At 36.6% G+C, this 26,167-nt stretch overlaps 1 protein-coding gene across 1 annotated transcript; it reads left to right on the forward strand.

Annotated features, from left to right (window-relative positions):
- Positions 1-3,190: 3,190 nt before the first annotated feature.
- On the forward strand, positions 3,191-17,647 carry LOC311096866 (uncharacterized protein). The gene is made up of 5 exons (XM_084136263.1): positions 3,191-3,260; positions 4,096-4,665; positions 4,731-5,324; positions 11,809-14,484; positions 15,969-17,647. Exons 1-5 carry the CDS (start codon positions 3,248-3,250, stop codon positions 16,613-16,615), a joined length of 4,500 nt encoding a protein of 1,499 aa, XP_083992389.1. The 5' UTR covers positions 3,191-3,247; the 3' UTR covers positions 16,616-17,647.
- The last annotated feature ends 8,520 nt before the right edge of the window (positions 17,648-26,167 follow it).

Here is a 26,167-nt window from a genome sequence, read left to right on the forward strand (position 1 = left end):
CGTCCACTGGTGTGACAGCCATTTCCACCAGTGTGACGCTGATTTCATGTCACACTATAGGACAGTGCTGTCACACCAGTGGACATTTTCAAGATCAAGGCCAGTTTGCAGCCTAGTTATATGAGAGACAGTCTTCAATCCTGACTAACAGTGTTAAGGTTTACATTATTTTCAATAGTCAATCAATATAAATTGATGAAAATTTTCAGATCAATACTTAGATTATGTCACACCAAAGGACTGCATAATGGATCCCATTTCCAACAGTGCAAGGAAATAGCAATATTATGAAAATATTTGAAACAGGACTCACCTTGTGGGCAGTCCATGTACTCCAGTGAGGTCTACTGTACTTCCTGGATGAAGAAGGGCCCCTCTCAGTAATAGGGTGCCCAAATTAATGCCTGTTTTATATCTACAGAATGGCGTCACACCAGGTGGACACCAGTTTTGCGGACAAAATGTAATGCGTCACAATTATTTTAAATGGGGACCTTATGACTTATAACCTTTAGTTTCATTAAGTTAACACGCTATAACATCTATTCAAGTATTTTAATGTATTTGGACTTATTTTTCATTTAATTACGGTAGTTTTAAGATAAGCAACGCTACCCCGGACAGTCACGCCAGTGGACAAATGTCATGTTTAAAACTAAATATTTACATATTTGAATTATAATACTCATTAATTACAGATGTATTAGTTCTGGAAGATTAAACTGTATATAACAACAGATATTTTAATTAAATATTATATATTTTTATTTATATTTGTCACCATGAACACAAAAATGTAGCGTCACGTCAACCACCCATGTACCATGGTAATATGTACGGCAGAATGTACCATGGTTATATCTGAGGTACTAGGGCATGTACCATGGTAAATCTGAGGTACCATACTATGTACCATAGTAACATACTGTACAGTATAGTACTTCAGATATTATCATGGTACCATGATAATATCTGAAGTACTATAAAGTATGTACCATGGTTATATCTGAGGTACTATGGTATGTACCATGGTAGGTACCATGGTAAATCTGAGGTACCATACTATGTACCATAACATCTACAGTACCATGCAGTGTACCATGGTACCATGATAATATATCTGAAGTACTATATAGTATGTACCATGGTTAGATGTAAGGTACCATGGTACTACCATGGTACTACTATGGTATACCATGGTATGTACTATAGTACATCATGGTAAAATTTCTTATGGGTCCAAGCTCAGTCGGATACCACATCACCTTTTACTGGATGTGTAATGAGCTAATTGAGCATCATACGCTACATTTAGATTGCCAAATCCATATTGGCAGTTATTTTGGTGAGAGTAACTTAAAAGTAATGCAATAGTTGTGTAATGCCTTACATTTTAAATACAGTAATATTGTAATGTAACGAATTACTTTGAAATGACAGTAACAAGTAATAAATAACGCATTACAGTTTCGAAGTAACTTGCCCAACACTGGTTAGCAGTTTCTCTTTACGACAATTCGTAGCTCTCCACCGGGCTGGACAGTCTCCCACCGAGCTTTAGAGTGTTGGCAACATCAGGCTTTCAAATATTCGAAGGAATCATCGAGTTCGATCAACGATCCATAATTCACAGGACACTTGTGCCTTCAAACTGCCGTTTCTCTCCTCTCAATCCGCCACAATACTGCACTTTTAGACCGCCGCACACACTTAGCTCAACCGCCCCACACGCTGAACACTGAACGCTGCACGCCGAGCGTTGAAATAGCCACTTGATGACTCTCTGCAGCTGCCGCTCATCAACAAGGGCGGCCATGACGGGCCACCGGAACCGGCCTGGTGTCCTGCCGGAACCGCTTCCCCAAGGGAACTCGTTCCATTTCTTAAAGTTCCGGTTTGTCACTCTGTGACAAGTACTTTGGGTGTCTTGTTCATTTTATTTATTTTCATATAAAAGCAACAGAACTTGAATTACATCCAGTTTTAGCAACACTGTGCACGAGCGTGAATCCCGCGATATCCATCTTTGATCTCACTGCTGTCAGATTCACTGCAAGAAGAGAGATCTGTCCCGACTTGCCTGCGCTTTTTTCACTCCTCCTCTCACTGCAGCCGCTCCTACTCTCACATACATTTCAGGCGAGGCAAGGCGCATCTGAAACAAGCCTCATGTTCCTCAGGCAACGAAAAGTGTTTTGTCACAAACCCCGCCCACACACAGCTTTCTTCCTGCTTTGATGAAGGGGATTATAACATCGACATGCAGGTAACACTTTTACTTTAAATACACTCTTTTCAGAGCGTAGAGCGTATAACGTAAATATGATATACGACACAAAAGGAAGATTTTAGTGTAATTATGAGTGTAATAATAACCATGAGCTGCTGCTGCAGAAATCGTTGGTTTCACTTTCAGAAAAACGAAACACACCTGTGTAACTCAGATCATGCCTTGAGAATCATAAAATAACTTTCAGTAGCCTATATGTTTTGTGCAAATGGAACAATTGTTATCGGTTGTTATGAAGTGTAAAGGTAGGCATTAAAATTACGATTTAAAAGATAATGTTATTGTTGTTTTACAAATTTCTCAAGTGGGTTGTTGTCATCAAGACAATTTTTAAATTAGATAAGCTATCTTTGAGAATATCAGTGTATGCTTAGATAAACAGAAAAACAATAATTTAGTTATTTTTCTTTTTTCTTGTGTGTAAAACCAGCTCCCACACAACATATTTTTGATATCACTTTAAAATAAGGTTTCATTAACATTACAATGAACAATACTTCTACAGCATTTTTTAATCTTAGTTAATATTAAGTTCAACATTTACTAATACGTTATTAAAATCGAATGTTGTATTTGTTAACATTAGTTAACGCACTGTGAACTAATATGAACAAACAATGAACAGTTGTATTTTTATCTAACATTAACAAAGATGAATAAATACTGTGACAAATGTATTGCTCATTGTTAGTTCATGTTAGTTAATACATTAACAAATGTTAACAACTTAGACCTTATTGTAAAATGTTACCATATTTTTAAACAACAGAATATTAAAATATCCAATTATGAATAATAATAATATCATCAATATTAAATATTGTACATGTAGTATAGTAATAATCTTATTACTGATGAAGTAAAATCAGTGTTATCTCTCGCCGGATGATGAAGAGACAGACGTCAGGAGTTGGAGAAGATGATCCACTGAAGACTGAAGTTGAACAGAATATCAACATGTCCAGCAGAGGTCAGTAAAAATCAGTAATATCAGTCAGTCATTTCTGGTTGAGATATTAACAGCTGGAGAAAACAATCAGAAAACTACGAGAGACAGTTGGGTTCAGTTCAAACAGCTCATCATATACGCAAGCATTGGTTACATTAAACAGAACAGCAGAATGTGTTGAGGTAAATTCATTAATGAATTATTATAAAAACTTCAGAATAAGCAACATCAAATAATTAATTTAAAATAAAATACATAATCTTCTGCTAATTTAGTTGCACTTGATGAGCTGATTCACTTCACCACTGATATAAACATACAGAGATGAAGACAGATGATGAGGAGGAAACACACGTGAATCACGTTTAAATGCTCATGCTTCCTGGATCATCCACTCATATTCCCTGCTTTTTCATTTCGTTAAATGTAGTTATTAGTTCTGATCTGCAGCTTGAGAAGAAACAGAGAGAAAGAAAAGGTGGCTGGATTATGGGTTATTTTAATAAAAACAATTACACCTTATATTACACTGTTTATGTGCTTTGCTTCGGTTTGAGCTGCTAGACCTTAAATTGTTATTGTGATCCTATTTTTTTTATTATTATTTTTTTTTTTATGAATCAGTTTCACTCACTTCAAAACAAAGTTTGAAATTCAAATTCTGAATGGCGATGTTGATGTTGATGCATTAAAACAATCTTGGTGTCATGCAACATCCCATACTTCCCTTCTGTTATTCCCTCCGGACACTCATTCTCATTATTTGTTGTTTTATGTAATAATATAAAATCATGTGTTGATGCATTAAAACTAAAGATCTTGGTGTCATAACGTTATTCTTATGTTTGTGTTTCAGTGAGTGATCTGAGGATTGTTCTTCTCGGGAAGAGTGTGTCAGAAAACAGTGGAGTGGGAAACTTCATATTAGGACGAGCAGCGTTTGACAGTGAAGCTCCTCCAGATGTTGTAGAGAGAGTCAGAGGAAGACTGAAGGACAGACATGTGACCATCATCAACAGTCCTCAGCTGCTCCAGACACACATCTCAGATCATCAGATCACACAGACCGTGAGAGAGTGTGTGTATCTGTCTGATCCAGGACCTCATGTGATTGTTCTGCTCCTCAAACATGATCAGTGTTCAACAGAAGATCAAGAGTGTGTGGAGAAGGTGCTGGACTCTTTCTCTGAGCATGTTTATCAACACACCATGATACTCACCACACAAGAGCCGACTGAAACCAATGACATCCTACAGAAAATCATTCAGAAATGCTTCAACAGACACTTCAGTCTTCAGAGAAGCAGCTCTCCTGATGATCTTCTGCAGACGTTTGAGGACATTGTGCAAATGAATGATGGACGGCACCTGGTTTGTGCTGAAGGTTCACAGTGTTTCACAATGAGGCAACAAGCCACAGAAAGACGTGAGTGTGATGATATTTGATGTTTCTAGTGATAAATGAGCAGTTTTTAAATGTTCTTCTATCAGTTTCAGAGGGAGAGAAGCTGAATCTGGTTGTGTGTGGGAGCAACGGCACATTAAAATCCTCCATATCAGAGCAGATCCTGCAGCAGACAGACAGAAGATCTGAAGATGGTCGTGTGATCAGTCTGGTGGAGCTTCCAGCTCTGTTCAACACTCGGCTCTCAGAGGAGGAAGTGATGCGTCAGACTCTCCGGTGTGTGTCTCTCTGTGATCCTGGAGTTCATGTTTTCCTCCTCATTATTCCGGATACTTCACTCAATAATGAGGACAAAGCAGAAATAGAGGAGATCCAGAGGATATTCAGCTCAAGGATCAACAAACACATTATGATCTTCATAATGCAGAATTCAGAGCATCAGACAGCAGAACTCAATGAAGAAACACAGTCGGTCATTGAGAGTTTTGGAGGACGACATAATTTCTTTGGTCCCACCACACAAGTGTCCTCATTGATGGAGAACATTGAGCAGATGCTGGAAGAAAACAGAGGAGAGTTTTTCTCCACAGAGACATTTCTGGAGGCACAGATGAAAAAACTGCTGAAATTTGAAGAGATGAAAAATAAAATTCATTCACTAGAGACACTTTTACTACAAGGTAATGACCAGAAAATGAGTCTTAAGCTACAGCATGAAACATTACAAAATTATTTGAATTATTTCATTTGAATTATATAATACTTTTATTCTATATTAGAATTTTATACATTTGTGTTTTTAAACAGCAGAACTTGAAACATTTAACATTTTAAAGTTCCGAAATTCAAAAATTTTAACATTTGAAACCCAAACATTTTGATTGTACAAAAACAAGGTCTAAGGTCAAGCTTCAGTGTTCCACGGGAAATGAAGATTATTAGATTATTAGAACATTCAAACTGATCAGGACTACTACAATTCTCTGGAACAGTGAAGCTGAAAGATTTGCTGCTTTCATTTTTTAATCTTATACATTCTTTAATCTTATCTAGTAGTTACACAGAAAAACAATATATATTTTCTTCAGTTAGGGTGAATTAATATGATAATAATTGTTTTGTACATACATTTACAAGTAAATGTATAAAATGTAAAGGTAAATATTGAAGGAACTGACACTGTCTGACTGAACCCACTCACCATTTTATGGTTTATTAAAAAAGTTCAGCATGGCAAAATTGTGTCGGCCCACATCTGGCACTTGTGGAATGCGGATCTGGCCCACCTGCAGTGTGGAATGATGGCACTTGAGTGGACCGCTTCTGTTTGCCAGATCTGGGCCACAAGCAGGCCATAGCAATGCCACATGTCAGCCAAGAGCAAAGAAATAAACCAGAACTGGACCGTATCTGAGCCACAAAGTCTGTGAATATTAAATATGGAGTCATTTCAGCCTTAGTAAGCCTGTTAACAAGCAGAATCACTGAAGGAAAGAAGAGAACAGAAAAAGAGACGAGCAGAAACACAAGAACTACAACTGACTTCAGACACAGCCTCAGATGAAATCAGCTGAAGAGAAAAGAAGACATTAAATCTGTGAAGATCTCAGCAGAGGAGGATTAAACAACTCCACAAACAGCATTACCAGCTTCACTTATTACTAACCAGACTGACTTTATTTCTGTCAGACGTCTACACAAGTTTTATTGAGAATTAACAGAGGATTAACTCTAATGTGTTTCATTTGAAGTCACCATAACAGTGATTAGTGTTTCCGTTAGTTGGGCTCTTAACTCTTAAATTATCTTTTGTCTTTTTTGGCTGCTGTCACAGTGTGTTTGTCAAACACATTTGCAGCAGCAAAGAAAGTTAAAGTGAAAAGAGATCAGGTGATGATGGTTTCCTGGTGATGGTTTTATACATAGCTTTATTCACGGAGTTTTTTTTTAAATCTAACAATTATGTTGTTCCACTAATATAGTCACATCACCAACCCTGTATACTGGAGCATGATATCCAGCAATATTATAACAGTCACTTTAAATCTTTTAACAAACATGAGATCAAAAATAAGCTTATGCTGACACACACAGATATCAACAATCAGCGTATGAATCTCAACAATGGTGACAATCACAAATATTTAGATAAACAGAATAATTCAGAACATCACTGAAAAGCTATAATTCACAACAAAAACAACAGCAAAAAATAAAAGCAAATATTTAGAATTAAACAAAATAATAGGACAATTCAACTGCATAAGTTATTCATGTTGCAATGCATGCTGGGAGTTGTATACTATGCTGTTACCCAGCATGCATTGCAGCAAGGTACTTTTGATTGCCACCATTGTTGAAATTCATACCATGTCTGTGTGTGTCATCATAGATTGACTGTTTTGTGCTCATGTTTGTTAAAGTCTTCTAACTGATTGTTATAATATTGCTGATCTCTTGCTGCAGTAACACAGGGTTTGTGTTGTAAAAATATTAATTGAACAACACGATTGTTAGCTTCCGAAGACATCAGTGAAACAGGTTATTTCATGATGATTGAAAAACAATCGCCAGGTAACCATCATGATCATCTGATCTCGTTTCACTTTAGCTTTCTTTGTTACTGCAAATGTGTTTGACAAACACACTATCACAGCGGCCAAAAAAGATAAAACATAAAAGAAGAGTTAAGAGCCTAACTAATGGAAACACTAATCACTGTTATGGTGACTTCAAATGAAACACAGAGTTAAACCTCTGTTAATTATCAATAAAAACTTTTGTAGACGTCTGACAGTCAGTCAGACAAGTCAGTCTGGTTAGTAATAAGTGAAGCTGGTAATGCTGTTTGTGGAGTTGTTTAATCCTCCTCTGCTGAGATCTTCACAGATTTAATGTCTTCTTTTCTCTTCAGTTGATTTCATCTGAGGCTGTGGCTGAAGTCAGTTGTAGTTCTTGTGTTTCTGCTCGTCTCTTTTTCTGTTCTCTTCTTTCCTTCAGTGATTCTGCTTGTTAACAGGCTTATTAAGGCTGAAATGACTCCATATTTAATATACACAGACTTTGTGGCTCAGATAAGGTCCAGTTCTGGTTTATTTATTTGCTCTTGGCTGACATGTGGCATTGCTATGGCCTGCTTGTGGCCCAGATCTGGCAAACAGGAGCGGTCCGCCCAAGTGCCGTCATTCCACGCTGCATGTGGGCCAGATCCGCATTCCACAAGTGCCAGATGTGGGCCGGATTTGGCCCGAAACAATGTTGCTATGTAGATAATTAAACCTAATTAAACATCTGTGGAGCACATTCAGATAATCAACCCAATCAATGAGTTAAGATGTGTGTATATATACAGCAGACTTACCTCTGTTCGTTGACAGTTTAACAGCATTTGGCCGCGCCCTACCTTCCTAAGATGTCCGAAACGAGCTCTCCCGTCCGATGAAGAATCCTTCGTCCTTCAGGAATCTTTGCCAGAATCCTCTGGTGTTATCTCGCGGGCGTCAGGCCAAACCAAAGGGTCCTCGACACCACAGGCGAAACAACCGCAATCTCCTTCCGCGCATTTCTCCAAACCGGACCTTTCAATAATTCCTGCTGTAGAGAAATGGACAAAAATGCCGCCCTCTTCACGTGAAGGAACGGGCCTCCAGCATTAGGCCGCCGCAGCAGGCCCTCAATAAGCCGTGCCGCAGATTCAGTCCCGGCCGGACAGCTCACACTCTCAACCCCCGCTGGCCACTCCGTGAGTGCTCCGCTCAAAACCTTCTTGTTTTCTGTCCCTGGTTAAATTTCGCATCGCTTCAGTTGTTGAGTCACGAGCACAGTTATGCCATCTGGATACTCATTTTGATTGGGGGAATACACGTTTAAATGGTGTCTGTTCAAATTATTTTCACTCACACGCAGATTGCACGCACACAGAATCATTAAGAATCTATCGTTAACACTGTCCTGCAATTTATCTACAAACATCGATTAGAAACTTAAAGTTATAGCATAGATGTATTTTTATTTTTTAAAGTAATACAAAATCTGATTCAGAAGGAACAAAATCGCCAGGTAATGTGACCCATAGAAATGAACAGAAAATGTAACATTCGCTGCAAAATTCTATGAAAAGGTCTTTGTCTTTTACCATAAGCGAGTCTCTTTTGAACTTCACTAAATAAATAAACCAGCAACAGATAAAGGAACAAACGATCATCTAAATCAGATTGTACTTTGCTGTTTGATGATCATCCAGTATCAAATCGATGCGTCAGTGGTGAATATACGCAGGTTTGTTTATATTAACTGTTTAACTGTTTATGCTTCTCATGTATTCATTAAAAATAAAAATAAAATAATTTAGCAATTGATCTCTCTGCCGCCAAAGGATATTTCTGGTCTCACCCACCTTCCCAGACATTTTAAACTGTCCTAAACGCGAAGTGTTATCTTTGCTCGGCCACTTAAACTTCAGATGTGCATAATCCTGCAAGGCTGCCCTCTAAACTCTAAACCTCTAAACCTACAAGCTCACCGAATCCACCATTCTCGCAGGATCCCACTCACTTCTCAGTGTCATCTCCTCCGCTCCCACAGGAGCTCCGTCTCTGGCATTCCTCTGGTTAACCTTTTTCACTGTCAGCAGTCCATTCTCTTCTCACAAGAGTCAAGTTTCTCTGGCTAACCTTGCCGTCCCCTCACACTCCTGAAGGAGCTCAGTTTCTGTCTAAATTTGCCTTCACTGCGCAGTAGTGTTACATACCCGCTCCCGCGGAGCTAAGTTTCTTTGTAAAGTTCTCCAAAGCCGCAGCAATGTCACCTCGGCTCCCACAAGAGTTCTGTTCTCTGGCAAATTTTCTCCACTGCCACAGCAGTGATGTCTTCTCTCCAGTACCTTACTATTCAGAATTAATATTCCTGTAACTCACTTAAAACCCCTACTCGACGCATCGCTTGACACCATCCTCCAAGCAGTTTCCCCCAGAACCATCCAATCCTGACTGCATGGAGATGTTTCCACATTCATCTCCCATATCAACAGCGGTAAGGCATTTACGGTGCCCCCTACCCCTACAAGGGATGCAACGATTCCAGCCCACCTGCCCTGACACCAGACAACCTCTCATAGTCAATCCAACCATACAAGTCCGTTCTGGCATATCTTCAATGGAGAAGCTCTCAGGCTAAATCCCTTCTTGAACCCCTATTCATAGATGATTCCAAAAAACCTGTGACACGCTTTTGGTTCCAGAAACACCAAAGCTTCATCGATTAAAACCCCTCCAGGTTGTCCACCTGGGTTTTCTTTCTCCCTCCAGCAAGCATTGGTCTCCCAGCGGAAGTAGCATGCATCGGTTTCCTCTTTCTCCATCCAGCGAGCATTGGTCTCACAGCAGATGCAGTGATAAAATCTCCCGGTTGAGTACTCATGCTCCTCTTTCCTGTTTTCTCTTTCTGTCCGGCGGAAAAAAAGAAAGAAAAAAAAACGTAATCCTTAATCTCGCTGCTCCCCGCCCATTGGTCGGCAGTGCTCGCCCGTCTGACGCCGTGAGCTGCTCCGGTCAAGAAGCGTCGTGAGCCCTCCCGATCTGGTGTTTCCAAATCTTGCTGCTCCTCATTCGTCAGCCAGTAGGGCCTTTCCGCCCAGTGCTGTGAGCTGCTCCCGTCAGAGGCAACACGGGCCCTCCTGGTCAGACGCTTAAATCACACTGCTCCTCATTCATCGGCCGGTAAGACTCGCCAGTCCGACGTCGCGAGCCCTACCTACTGGTTGTTCCAAAGTACGACTGCTCCCTGTTCGTGGGCTAGCAGGGCCTATCCGCCCGGCGCTGTGAGCTGCTCCCGGCAACACGTGCCCTTCTGGTCAAGCAACCAGGCTTATTCTCAAAACGCCAGCTCGCCAAATCTCTGCGTTTTCGGGGGTGTTTAGTCTGGCGGCTGTCCGTTGCTCTTTTTGCATTTTGGGGAGTACTCAGGGTCTGGGCCAAAATTCCGAACTCAGAGCCCTCCCCCCGGACAGCACGCCAAATACGCATAATCTTTAATTTGATGTAAGTGTGAACTCGTGTAATTATGTTTTATTAAACAAAGTTCGGCAGGAGCACGTTCAGATAATTAAACCTAATTAAACACCTGTGGAGAACATTCAGATAATCAACCCAATCAACGAGTTAAGATGTGTGTATATATACAGCAGACTTACCTCTATTCGTTAACAGTTTAACAGCATCCCTCCACCACCCCATCTCCTCACTTCTAGTCCTAACTTCTCTTACAACAACCGGGGGGAGTACTCTGGGTCCGGACCAAAATTCCGAGCTCGGAGCCCTCCTCCAATCTTGATGTCTGTGTGTGAAAAGAGAGATTTCCTTTTTTTTTTTTTTTTACAAATTTTAAGAAATCCTTTGTATTATATCAAATATTCTGGATATTTATGCAGAATCGCAGTTATTCTGTGATCAACAACATAAATCTAAGTCAGAAATAAGGATCTTAATGAGTTCAATTAAGTTCAAATGATGATTGTCATAATATAACCAACACCATCAGATCACTTTTTTTCTTTATTCATCTGGCTGTTATAACTCACTAACAGCAGCCAAACAAAATCTAAAGTTAATAATATAAGGGTCAAGAGCACAACTAAAGCAAACACTGATCACCATAATGGTGGCTTACAATTTGAGATTTTCTCCTTCAGTGATTCTGCTTATTAACATCAGGTGTCTTCAATAATGCTCAATCATCACTCAATTAATCACTTAATTAGCTCATTAACTTTAACACTCTTGAGTATTAATTTAACACTCATATTTTACCACTTTACACTCTTGAGTGTGGACTCATAAACTCCCAGGAGTGTTAATTTAACACTGGAGTGTTTGCTATGTACTCTGTTTAATTTGATGTAAGTGTGAACTCGTGAACTTACTACAGGCAAGTTGTGCCAAATCTTATTAAACTCTTTCAATTATGGAAAAGGAAAGAGGCACAACACTTTATAAGTTTAATTGGTATAACTGTAACAATAAACTTGTTTGACATTAAAATAGCGATTTATAATAGTGATCCCCAATTCCCCTGTTGATCTTGTCACTTGAATAAATTAAGATGTTTTCTTACATTTCTGTATGATTTGTTTTGCTTTTAATGCTTTTTAATCTTTTACATTTTCAGGTTCACGTGAAAACACAGATGAACTGAGGATTGTGCTGCTGGGAAAAACTGGAGTTGGGAAAAGTGCAACAGCAAACACAATCTTAGGAAGAAACGCATTTACAGCAGAAACATCTCAAGAGTCAGTGACTAAAGAGAGTCAGAGAGAAACATCTGACATCAACGGCCGACACGTTACTGTGATCGACACTCCAGGACTGTTTGATACTGAACTCACTAATGAAGAGATCCAGAGAGAAATCAGACACTGCATCTCCATGATCCTGCCTGGACCGCATGTGTTCATCATTGTGCTCAATTTAGGACAGCGATTCACTCGAGAAGAAGCAACATCAGTGAAGATTATCCAAGAGACATTTGGGGAGAAATCTTTAATGTTCACCATGGTGCTCTTCACCAGAGGTGATTATCTGAAGGACAAACCCATTGAACAGTGTTTGGGAAAACCTGGATCTCCTCTGATGAACCTGATTGAAGCGTGTGGAAACAGATATCATGTGTTCAATAATAATCAGACTGGAGACCGAACACAGGTGTCTGATCTACTGGAGAAGATAGACGACATGGTGAAAGCAAACGGAGAGAGTTTCTACTCATGTAAGATGTTCAGACAGATGGAGAGAGAAAAACAAGAACAACAGATGAAGATCCTGATGGACAGAGTCAGAGAAAGAGAAGAACTGGTGGACAAACTAGAAGAAGAGATTAGACAAGAACGAGAGACACTTACAAATGAAATTAATCAAATTAGGCAAGAAAAAGAGAAAATAGAAACTGAAAAAGATCAACTGCAGATCAAATACAACACAGAAATAGACAGAGTGATGAACATAATAGAGAATGAAAGACAGAATCACGACAAAGAAAGAAAGAGAAGAGAAAATGTGTTTAACGAGAGAGAAGAACAATATAAAACACAAATGAAAGAGAAAGAGAGAGAGATCCATGAGATGAAGAGAGAACGAGAGGAATGGGAGAAACAAAAACTAGAGGAAAATGCAAAAAGAGAAGAAGAGGATGAGAAAAGAAGAAAGAAAGAACAGGGAGTCTGTGATGAATTTAATCAGAGAGTTAAAGAAGAGAGAGAGAGAATGGAAAGAGAGAAAGAAGATCTTCAATATAAACATGAAGCAAAAGAAAACAAGATGAAGATCCTGATGGAGGAGAGAGTGGAGAAAATGAACAGAGAAAGAGAAGAACTGATGAAGAAACATGAAGAAGAGAAAGAGATAATAAAAATGAGGATGATGGAGAAAGTGGAGCAACTGGACAGAGAAAGAGAAGAACTGATGAAGAAACTAGAAGACGAGAAAGAGAGAATGAAGATGATGATGGAGGAAGAACTAAATAATCAAGAGAAAGAGAGAACGAGAAGAGAAGAGTTTAATGAGAGAGAAAAGCAATATAAAAGAGAAATTAAAGAGAAAGAAGAGAGTGAGGAGAAGATGCGTGATGAGGTGAAAAGAGAACGAGAGGAATGGGAGAAACGGAAACTAGAGGAAAAGACGAAAAGAGAAGAGGAGGATGAGAAAACAAGAGAAAAAGAACAGAGAGTTTGTGATGAATTTAATGAGAGACTGAAACAAGAGAGAGAGAGAATGGAAAGAGAGAAAGAAGATCTTCATTCTAAACATGAAGCAAAAGAAAACAAGATGAAGATCCTGATGGAGGAGAGAGTGGAGAAAGTGAACAGAGAAAGAGAAGAACTGATGAAGAAACATGAAGAAGAGAAAGAGATAATAAAAATGAGGATGATGGAGAAAGTGGGGCAACTGGACAGAGAAAGAGAAGAACTGATGAAGAAACTAGAAGAAGAGAAAGTGAAAATGAAGATGATGATGGAGGAAGAACTACAGAATCAAGAGAAAGAGAGGAAAAGAAGAGAAGTAGAGTTTAATGAGAGAGAAAAGAAATATAAAAGAGAAATTAAAGAGAAAGAAGAGAGTGATGAGAAGATGCGTGAGGAGATGAAGAGAGAACGAGAGGAATGGGAGAAACTAGAAGAAAAGATGAGAAGAGAAGAAGAGGATGAGAAAAGGAGAGAGAAAGAACAGAGAGTCTGTGATGAATTTAATCAGAGACTGAAACAAGAGAGAGAGAGAATGGAAAGAGAGAAAGAAGATCTTAATTCTAAACATGAAGCAAAAGAAAACAAGATGAAGATCCTGATGGAGGAGAGAGTGGAGAAAATGAACAGAGAAAAAGAAGAACTGATTGAGAAACACGAAGAAGAGAAAGAGATAATAAAGATGAGGATGATGGAGAAAGTGGAGAAACTGGACAGAGAAAGAGAAGAACTGATGAAGAAACTAGAAGACGAGAAAGAGAAAATTAAGATGATGATGATGGAGGAAAAACAACCGAATCATGACAAAAAGAGAAAGAGAAGAGAAGAAGAGTTTAATGAGAGCGAAAAACAATATAAAAGGGTAATGAATGAGAAAGAAGAACTAATGAAGAAACAAGATGAAGAGAAAGAGAGAATGAAGATGATGATGGAGGAAGAACAACAGAATCATGACAAAGAGAGAAATAGAAGAGAAGAAGAGTTTAATGAAACAGAACTATATAATACACTAATGAAAGATAAGGAGAAGAAAGAGAGAGAGGTGTGTGAGGAGATGAAGAGAGAACGAGAGGAATTGGAGAAACAGAAACAGCAAATTCCAACAAACGGTGAGTAGAAATTATAACTTAATTAGAGAGAGACTAAGTATTACATTATTCTTGTAATAAAATGTTCATAATGCAATCATTTTCTCAAAACGTAAAAAAAATTGAGCTCATAATGTTTTAACAAATTTTATCTTTTCTCTGCCATATTGTAATAATAGTTTTTTAAACATAAAAAAAATATTAGTATTCCCTTAGAGTACATTTAAAAAATCTAAATCCAGTCTTAGGGGCCGATCACACCTGACATGTTTTTCAGGTTCGAAAACGCAAGGTCACACAGAACGAGCAGTGCGCTGAGTTTTTTATGTTGCTAGGTAACCACCGAAAGAGCTGTCCTGTCAGTCAAGTAAACGTCAAATCAGCCTTTTATTAACTTTATTTACTTTCTGTTAACGTTGTAGTAGATACGGTTCGTGAAGTTGTTAAGCTCCTGGTAACCCGCGAGAGCACCACAAGTTTATCCTTCATCATCGCACGCTGTGGGCGTTCAAGCTTTCATCACTACAACGGAAGGCCCGCCTCTCCATTTACTCGATTGGACAGTGGAAAAAAACGCAATGACGTCGGGCGCTTTTTCCGCTCTGAGCTGCTTTTTTTTTTCAAATACAAAAACGCGAGGCGCAGTCGGCGCATAAACAGCGCACAGAACGCTCGCTACCATAGGAAAACAATTGAAAATAGGCGCCTCTCACTGCAAAAAAGGTGTGATCTGCCCCTTAAACTACATGTGAAATGAAAAATTTAAAGATTTCATGCATTTATTATTATTATAATTATTATTATATTTGCATTAAACATAAACCATTGCTATTCCTTTACAGTACATTTAAAAAATCTAAATCCAGTCTTAACCTGAAATCCACTAGATTACTGCTACTACTACTACTAGTAGTGATTTTGCTTAATTTAAACTGACAAGAGTGTGTCTGTTTCCCGAACAAGAGGAAGACTGTTCCAAAGTTCTAAATAGGAAAAGGATCTACCACCTGCGGTAGATTTTGATATTCTAGGTATTATCAACTGACCGGAATTTTGAGATAGCAGTAGAGGTGAAGGACTATAGTGCGTTAAGAGCTCATTAAAGTACTGGGGAGCTAAACCATTTAGTTTTTTTTTAGTTTTTTTTTTTTTGTGATCAGCAATATTTTAAAATGTATACAATGTTTTATAGTGATGTGACTAGTGAGTCTGAAGACCTTGATTAGCTGGTTCAGGTGTGTTTAATTGGGGTTTGAGCTAAACTGTGCTGGACAGTGGCCCTCAAGCCCAATTAGTTTTTAAATTAGTATTTTTTTCAATTTAAATTCAACTAATCAGTTATTTGAGTGTACGCAGCATTAATATTGTCCCCATTGTTCAGCTACAGCGTAAGTATTTACTGTATGTTAACTGTAGTATATTAGAATAGTAAGTTAGAGCAGTGTGTAAAGTACATGTCAAGGTAAAATAAGTGATTGTTTGATTTGTTTTCTTTTTTCATACAGTGTCAAAAATACTGCAAAGAGTGCCTGCTGTCAGTCTCCCATCCAGACGGATTGTTCTTCTGGGTAGAAGTGGTGTTGGCAAGAGTGCAACTGGAAACACAATACTGGGACGAAAAGAGTTTAAACCATATGTCAATAAATGTTCAGATGCTCACGGCACTGTGTCAGGCAGATATGTGTCTGTAGTTGATACTCCTGGACTATTTGACACACTGATGAATCCTGATGAGTTAATGAAGCAGATAGCGAGAAGTGTTAATTTATCCAGTCCTGGACCGCACGCTTTTCTCATTGTGTTTCCTGTGAGTATGAGGATCACTGAGGAGGATCAGCAGATTCTTCAGATTATTGAGATGATGTTTGGTGAGGAAATATTAAAATACTCCATCATTCTCTTCACTCATGGAGATCAGCTGCATAAGCCCATTAAGAATCTCATTAAGCAGAACAGTGCTTTAATCAGTCTAGTTGGTCAGTGTGGAGGCAGATATCATGTCTTTAACAATAACAATATGAGAAAAAAGCAGGTGAATGATCTACTGAAGAAGATTGACACAATGATAGAGCAGAATGGAGGAGGACACTACAGTAATGACACGCTTCAAGATATTAAGACATTAAGACAAGAGGAGGAACAGCAGAAATAGAGAGAGGAAAATAGAGGAAATAACAAGAGAAACAAAGGCAGATCTGTGTCTCTAGTTGATACTCCTGGATTCACTCCTGGACACAAATGAAACCTGAGTTAACGGCATGATTTTCTGTTGTTTGGTCAGGAGGTGTTATAATATCCATCATTCTCTTCACTCTTGGAGATCTGATAGAAGAAGAGACCATAGAGACACTCATTGAGGGTATATGTTTAAGGACAAAGTACAGATTACAGATGTAGACGAGAGGAGAGGGAAAAAAGAGGAGAATGATATATATTTATTGAAAACCCTCAGACTGTATACATTTTTTTTTAAAGAATCCTCTAGTAATATTCTGCTTAGGTTTTTAAAGGGGTTTTTAAAGGAGTTTTACCTTTTTACATGATGTGCCCCAAGTTTTAGCTCAAAATACCCCCCAGATATTTGTATATAGAATGTTAAAGTTGTCACTTTTTGAGGGTGAGCATAAACGCCTCGTTTTGTCTGTTCCTTTAAATGCAAATGAGCTGCTGCTCCCGGCACAGAGGGCAGAGCTTCAACAGCTCGTGTCCTTTTACCTCACTCATGCACTGCACTGAATGCGGTGAACATTTCAAAAACTTTTAGCCTTTTATGTTTAAACCGGAGTCAGAAAGATGGAGAGACTCAATAAGAAGTGACAACATGTAGACAACATTTCTGAATGGTTAGTTGATGAATTTGTGTAGCTTTTGTGGTTATCTTCTAGTCATTGATTAGCATATTCTGTCTTGATAATCTATAAATGGTGTTCAGGGGGCGGGGTTTATGTAAATGTTAGGGTTCGTGATGTCACTAACCCTGGAGGAATGTTGTGTAGTCCCTACCAGCTGTTTGTTGTAGTCCTTAAAAAGTGATTTATTTGAAAGAAAATATCTCCCTTTGCTTTGAAATTTGAGCGTTGTAACTTTGTTTGTTTGTTTGTCTTGTTGCTTGTCCAATTGTTTTGTGTGGGGGAAAAAAACAATTTGTCATTGTGGTAATCTGTAATAAAATAATTTTGACTCGAATCAATATTTTGTGCAGGCCTATCTACACACTTAGAAAAAAGGTACACTGTAAACCCTAATAAGTTGAGACTACTCAAATGATTTGAGGAAAGTGATTCCCTCAGTTAAATTGAGTAATGGGGAAATTGGCAACTCAATTTAATTGAGTTGACCTAATATGGTCTCTTCATTTAATTAACTTAAGCATTTAAGTTATTTACGTGTACTTAAATTTTTAAGTACAGATAACTTAAAAAGCCAAATAGACTTAACTCAATCAAATAATTTATAACTCATTAAAACAAGTATTGTTTTTTTATATCAACCACTGTTATACCTTTATATGTTTATACTTTTATATGTTTATAATACATTTACATTAATTTAACAGAAACATTGCTCATAACAATAAGCTCATATTTTAAAGACACACAAACATCAAAATCGAAAGCTAATTTTTAAGTCACATTTTTAAAAGACACTGTAAGGCTGGAAACTTGCGCTGCTATTTTGAACCAATAAGTGGAAACAAAGGCAGTTGAAGGATGATGTGTATAATTCAAATATTTATCTGACTAAATAATAATAATAATAATATTAATAAAAAAAGATATATATATTAGGGCTGGGCGATTTAAATCGCGATATTGTTATGCGCATCTCATCAGTAATGCCGGTTCCTTGATAAGTAGTAAATCGCCATCACCTGCTTTCAGATGAAGCGGCATTTACTACAATGAGCCGTAGTTAACTGACAAGCTGAGCCAAATCACATCAATATCGCGGACGTATCGCCAACGATTTTTAATGCGATATGGCTCAGCTTGTCAGTTAACTACGGCTCTTTGTACACAGCAAAAACTCCAGTGTTAAATTAACACCCCTGAGTGTATGAGTCCACACTCATGGGTGACACTCACTAAGTGTTTAAGTTAATGAGATAACTAAGTGATTAATTTAGTGATGATTGAGCATTATTGAAGACACCTGATGTTAACAAGTAGAATCGCTGAAGGAGAAAATCACAAATTGTAAGTTACCATTATTGTGATGGGTGTTTGCTTTAGTTGGGCTCTGAGCCTTTCATGTGTATGCTACTTTAGAATTTGTTTGACGGTTGTATCTGAGTTAAAACTGCCAGTTGAACAAAGAGTAAAAAGTGATCTGTGTTGGATATATTATGACAATCATCATTTGAACTTGATCACTGAGTTCATTAAGATCCTTCTTTCTGAATTCGATTTATGTTGTTGGTTACAGCATAACTGTGAATCTGAATAAATGGCCAGAATTTTTGATATAATATAAAGAATTTCTTAAAAGTTTTTAAAAGAAAAATCATTCTTTTAGGCACACACAGATGTCAAGATTCAGTCTATGCATCTCAACAATGGTGAGGAGCAGAATATTCAATGAGGAAAAGTAAATTACATAGAGTCATAGTCAATTCAGATCATAATTTATTCATACCGCAATGCATGATGGGAGCCATTAATGAGTTGTGATTGGTGGCAGCCACTGCAACATGGTTTATTATTGTCACCATTGTTGAGATTCACAGGCTGATTATTGATGTCTGAACGTCTTTTTGATCAGAGCAATGTTTATTAAATATTTTGAATAATAAGTAAAGTCCTGATAATCATAGGCTGAAGAATCACAAAACTTCTGCTAACAAGTTAAACCAAACTATCTTAATATGTTTCACTTTTCAGATCACAGTATGTTTATGTCAAAACATAACCAACACTATAAGAACATTTTACTTTGTTCATTTAACTGTTATAAATCAATAACAGCAGACAAACAACAGTAAATATTAAAGTAAACATATAATGGTCTAGAGCCCAACTAAAGCAAACACCCATCACCTTAATGGTAACTTACAATTTGTGATTTTCTTCTTCAGTGATTCTGCTTGTTAACATCAGGTGTCTTCAATAATGCTCAATCATCACTAAATTAATCACTTAATTATCTTCTCAGCCCTAAATGCCGCTCCATCTGAAAGCAGGTGATGGTGATTTACTACTAAATCAAGGAACCGGCTTTACTGACGAGATGCGCATAACAATATCGCGATTTAAATCGCCCAGCCCTAATATATATATATATATATTTTTTTTTTTTAGTTTGCACAATGATCTGTTTAGAACCCCGAAAAAAAATAAAAATAAAATATGGGTGAAAGGATGGATAAGCACACGCGGGCAGCAGGGATTGTCTGTCAGAGAGAGTTGGAGGTGAGTAAAACATTATAATGAAAATGCAGCTGCCTGTTGTGGTTTGGCAACGATGGTTACATATACAAAAGGCTTTTGGGTAACACTTTAGAATACTGTATCTTACTTACTGCATAACTAATAAGGAATTATTGAGGAACTAATAGATAATTATTTATTAACACTTAAGTCACTACTGTTAACTACTAAGGAAGATGTGTTAACTAATTAGTATGTAATAGAATTGTATGATTGTGTTAAATTTCAATTAGTTAATCAATAACTAATGAATTATGTCATAACACTTGAAGAACTATTATTAATTATCTATTAATTAATGTGCAAGAAAAATAACTAAGAAGTAACTACTAATGAACAGTCATTCTCACTTTAGAATACTGTTCCAGGTTCTAAGTAATTCCTGCAGAATTATTTGATAATTATTTATGAATTACAAATAAGTTCCCTATATTTTCAGTTCCCCTCAGTCATTGCCTCAAACATGAATTTACTCAATGGCATTCTATGCTGAGGAAAACAGACACACACAGTACTATATATAAAATATAAAAAACTAATCTGAGGTTAGTTTTGTATGACTGTTCATTAGTAGTTACTTCTTAGTTATTTTTCTTGAACCTTAATTAGTAGATAATTAGTAGTAGTTCTTCAAGAGTTATGACAGAATTCATTATTTATTGATTAACTAACACAATCATAAAAATATATTACATACTGATTAGTTAACACATCTTCCTTAGTAGTTAACAGTAGTGAAGAAGTAGTTAATGAATAATTACCTATTAGTTCTTCAATAATTACTTATTAGTTATGCAGTAACACTCAAATAAAAAAAAATTGTCTAAACATAAGATTTATGTATTTGAATTGCATAACAAATTCCCATGCATTTGGTTTACATAGTTTTAACATAAACCAATCAATACTCCTGAATGTGATTCATATTTTTAAGTCATATATAAATGAAACAGATAAGATTTATGTAATTGTATTAATAAACTGAATGTGATTTATATTTGTCAGTCGTATGTAAATGAAACGGGTAAGATTTATGTAATAGTACACAGAAAAACGCCAATGTTAAATTAACACTGCTCAGTGTTCATATGTGTGCACACTACAGAGTTAAAGCTGTGTTGAAGTTAATGAGATAATTAACTGATGATTGATCATTAATGATGAACACCTGCTGTTAACAAGCAGAATCACTGAAGGAAAGAGAAACACAAGAACTATAACTGACTTCAGACACAGACTTAGATGAAATCAACTGAAGAGAAAAGAAGACATTAAATCTGTGAAGATGTTTATGATCATTATCAACCACCCCTTTAAGTTTTTTTTTGCTGTTAAGATTTGCCAAAAATAGATTTGCCAAAAATAAATGAAAATACAAAAATCTAATAAAATCAAATACTTGAAGAAGGTTAATTCATCCTCAAACCTATTGATTTACTATTAAAGTGTCAAGAGTCTCCAGTTAAAGCAGGACAATAAAAAATGTTGCCGTTAGAGACAGACTTAACTGAACGAGAGGGAATTTAAATTAATTGGTGAGTACATTTAAGAGTAAAAATATGAATGTGTAAATTAATTTTGTATTATTTGTCTTGTTGCTTGTCAAATTGTTTTGTGTTGGAAAAAAAAACTATTTGTCATTGTGCTAATCTGTAATAAAATAATTTTGACTCAAATCAATATTTTGTGTAGGCCTATCTATTCATTTAATTATTTTATCCATATAATAAGCATGCTCAAGGTGGTTCTCAACATTTTGTGCGTCAGCACCTTAATATCCATTATCTAATAAGTCCTGATTCTCCTGTCTGGGTTTAATTTTATGACGACTGGCTGACTGTACAGTATGCAATACTTTAGATAATCTGCTTATTTTGTATAATGATACTGTTGCACAAGTTCTTTCTGTGGTAAATTAAAAAGTAGCTGATCAGATGAATAATGAAATGTTTTTAATGTTTTACATTTCTTTTTAAAGATCATTGTACTGTCATATCTGCAGTTACACCAGTGCACCACTAGAGGACCTCATCACTCCTCATTGCTGCTACTAATAACAGTCAGATTCATCACAGCTGTAATTGTTCGACATTCCCAACTGCAATTGAGTATATTGAACCTCTACTGTATTTTTGCATACATACATCTATTTTTTCATTTAAGAATTCTTAGGAGTTATGTATTTTAATTTCAACTTAAAATTAACTTGTTAGGTCTGAAATTAATCATAACAGAGGAATCTATCATAAGGACATACCCGGAAGATATAGAACAGTTGATCAAATGAGCAATAGGAGAAGAAATTACAGATAGGCAGATTTTAAGAAGTGATGCAGTTGCTGGATCTAACCAGTAGATGAGCTAGTTTGAGGCCACTAACAGAAGATGGGCTGGTGAGATTATGGGCTGAGGTTAGGACCAGTTAGAGGAAACTTCTGCTGAGTTTGATGAAAATGTTTCATAAATAGATTTTATTTTATTTTCCAAAAACAAAGTGGAGGAAGGAGTTGCAGTCCCCTAATGCTGATTGGCTACACACGTTTGTTGTTGTTTGTTCGAGTGTCGGTCCGACTTTTTCCAAACAGTGTTTTTCAAATATCGCTTACCCCACCTTTAAGTAAACCAGAAGACCCAAAACTCAAAACTGCAGCCACACCTAAGCCTTATCTAGATTAAAACAATAAATAAAGGTCGATGACTTCAACACAATGGTGACCCACAAAACTCAACAGAAACCCTTTAAATCCCAACAGAACATTACACACTAACAGATCTCTCAAGTTCTCTGCATCTTCACTTATTACAATCATGTTTGACTATTTCTTTCACATGTTCTGTTGCTGCAAGTCATTTGAGTTAATTCAGGAAATACCTGGTAATTATTTCTGGTAAAGTTTTTTTTTATTATTATTATTTTTTTTTTTTTACTATATATATGTATGTATATATATATATATATATATATATTTTTTTTTTTTTTTTTGGCAGTTGCTGCTGACACTCATTTGAACGTTTTTTATTTTATTTATTTTTTACAATCAGTAGTAAAGAAGGAGATAAATATCCAAGAATAAAAGTTTGAATTTGGATCTGTTCCTGATGTAATAACGAGAGAGATCGGTCTGAGAATTAAAGATTGATCATTTACTGAGCGAGTTCAACAGAAAGCAGTTCAATCAAGCGAATCACAGGCTGATCCACATGTACAAACTAGGCTCTTCTTTGCTGCTTTTTAAGATAAGTTCAACTGCATTAGACTGTCATAAATATTCACAAATAACTTTTAAATCTCATTCTACAACAGTTCCTCACTCAAACCATTACATCCCGAAGATTTGGATTAAATGATCACATAAATGTTTATCAATTCAATATATTAAATATATTAAATAAAAATAAATTGTAGTATTTTTAAAAATTTATCTTAACTGCATTAAAGTGCATTGGATCAAGGTCATAATCCTGATTTGGACCCAATGATCACTGGATTGATCTGGATCCTCACGCCAACAATCGGCCCACATGACCCAGCTCTGGCTGACAGGAGACATGCAGTGCCAGATTGAGGACATTCGGGACAAGATCACTTGCTGTGTGGCTAATGCACCAAATTACATAACATAATTTAATATAAATGTCATCTTTATTGTTAATCATTTTACCATATATTACGTATTTTTTTATCACAAGCTCAGGTTACAAATTAGATTATCTTATTTTGTGAAAAGTTGTTTAAATATTATTATTATTATTATTTTTTTTTTATTTTTTTTGCATTTGATATAAACTGTATATTTCATTGGTGAACTGGAAAATAATTGGATGTGAGTCTAAAGTCTTTAAAGGGAATGCAAATGAGTCACGTGGACGTTTTATTGGCATGTCAATCATATTTGACCTTTGATTTTTAGAACTTAAAGGTGTTGGTGATATAATGGTGCGCAGTGCAGGTAAGATTTACATTTAACCAAAGAGTTATGTTACCCAGATACTTGTACTAGCATGTGTTTTAAATGTTTCTTTCATGATCCATTATAATCTAGTACATAGGTTATTCCATAATGCGGTTTTATAATACTGAGTTTATTAATGTTTTTCAGTAGTGAACTGGGCTTGCTTAGAATTGGGATTTCAAATGACAAAGCAACTACTATGCAAAACTCTTTTTCCAATATAAATTAATCTTGGAGATGAATATTGTAAAATGTTTGTCTCTGTCTGTCTGTCTTTGAAAATGATGAAAGATCGACCAATGTTGTCTTTTTATATCCGTGTATGCTGTGCAGTTGTTTTTCCATTCATTAGTGGTTATTTGGTGTTGGTTTGTTCCCTCCTTTTTTCAGATATTTTTTGGACTAATTATAATGGCTGAACAGGATTCTGTTAGAAACTTGACCAACATATTATGGTGAAATGCATTAGATGTATTTGTTCTGCAAAGCAAAGTCCCATACAGTTCACTCAGCGGCCATCTTAGGAACACTCAGTACAGCTCCTATTATAGAGGGAAATACCAAAATGTCAAACTCTGATTCAGCAAAACATTCTGACATGAATAATAATAATAAAAAAAAATTGGTAACACTTTATTTTGATGGTCCCTTTTGAACATTCTGTTAACTATAAGTAGCTTTGCAACTACATGTCAACTAACTCTCATTACAGTATTAGTAGAGTGTCTGCTTAATATCTGCTAACTCTTTATTGTGATGCTCGTCCAACAGACATTCTACTGACTATAAGTAACTTTGCAACTACATGTCAACTTATTCTAACCCTACCAGTCTACTAATACTCTACTAACACTCTAATGAGAGTTAGTAGACATGTAGGTGTGACACTACTTATATATAGTCTACAGAATGTGTTAAAGGGACCATCAAAATAAAGTGAAACCAAAACATTATGTTAAAAAATATGTGTCATCTTTGTCCAGCCAATGCAGAGTGTACAGCAAAGACAGACAAAAGCAAAGTTTTATGTAATAAGACGATGTATTCAGAGGTAGAGGGTTTAATGACCATTGGTAATCCATTTCACAATTAACAAATAGCGACCAAGAATGAATCTTTTGCTTATTAAGTGTGACAGAGGAATTTCAAGAAGCAGCTTGTTGTTGGATCTAGCGGCGGCCTTAAGCATCTGGGGGCCCGTTTCAATAACTACTGTAATATGGGGCCCTACATAAAACATAAACATAATAGAGCAGAAAAAGCCGTTCGCGGGGCGGTAAACGTCACCATGGTAACCGCGGCGCGAGTTCGACCAATCAGAGCAAGTGTTTTGCTTAGAACTGACGTCTCTGATTAGTAGAACTCGCGCCGCGGTTACCATGGTGACCTTTACCGCCCCGCGAACGGCTTCTCCAGAAGATCGCAAATAACAAGGTTGATTTCATACCTTGTGGCTTAGGAGCAGAAACTTTAGTTTCACAACCTCGTAGCTCGTGGTCAATCTACCTTGGATGGTTTAGACATTATGGCTGAAAATCAATGGCTAGCTGCCCGCCCCATAAGCATGCCGTCAAAAAAACGCGTCTCTGTAGGCAGCCTAGGCTCTGAGATCGATGTTAAGCCACTCATTCTTAGTTTAATTTTCATGGACTTTTAATTTGTAATTTTGAGTCACATGTGTTTCTTTGTTAAATTTCCTGCCACTGCACAGGTGTTCATCATTAGCTCCCTCAATTGCTTGGTATTTAACCCTCATGTGGTGTTCAAAACCCTATAACACCTGTGGTCTTCCCGGGTCAAAATGACCCGCCTATAAAAAATAGCTTATAAATCACTCATTATGCCATATTTTCACCCAATCTTGGATTCAATCTTTTTGTCAACTTGTTCTCTTTCAATTAGGACTGGTTTTATATTTCTATTTGCATCTAATTAATCGTAGGCCTCATTTATTTGACAGTAGGGATCTCATTTTTTGAGTAAAAAAAACATTATTTTTGAATAATTTTGGAAATATTAAATGAAATCTGAAGAAAATTGGCACTGTTTATCACACTAGTCTACTTTAATATTTCACCAGGAATTTTGTTTTGAAAAACTTTTATTTTGTACAAAATGGCACATTGTCACACTTGTGGTCTTCCCGGGTCAAAATGACCCGCCTATAAAAAATAGCTTATAAATCACTCATTATACCATATTTTCACCCAATCTTGGATTCAATCTTTTTGTCAACTTGTTCTCTTTCAATTAGGACTGGTTTTATATTTCTATTTGCATCGAATTAATCGTAGGCCTCATTTATTTGACAGTAGGGATCTCATT

Source organism: Abramis brama, assembly GCF_963993115.1.
Source record: "Abramis brama genome assembly, chromosome: 1".
NCBI classification, from domain to species: domain Eukaryota; kingdom Metazoa; phylum Chordata; class Actinopteri; order Cypriniformes; family Leuciscidae; genus Abramis; species Abramis brama.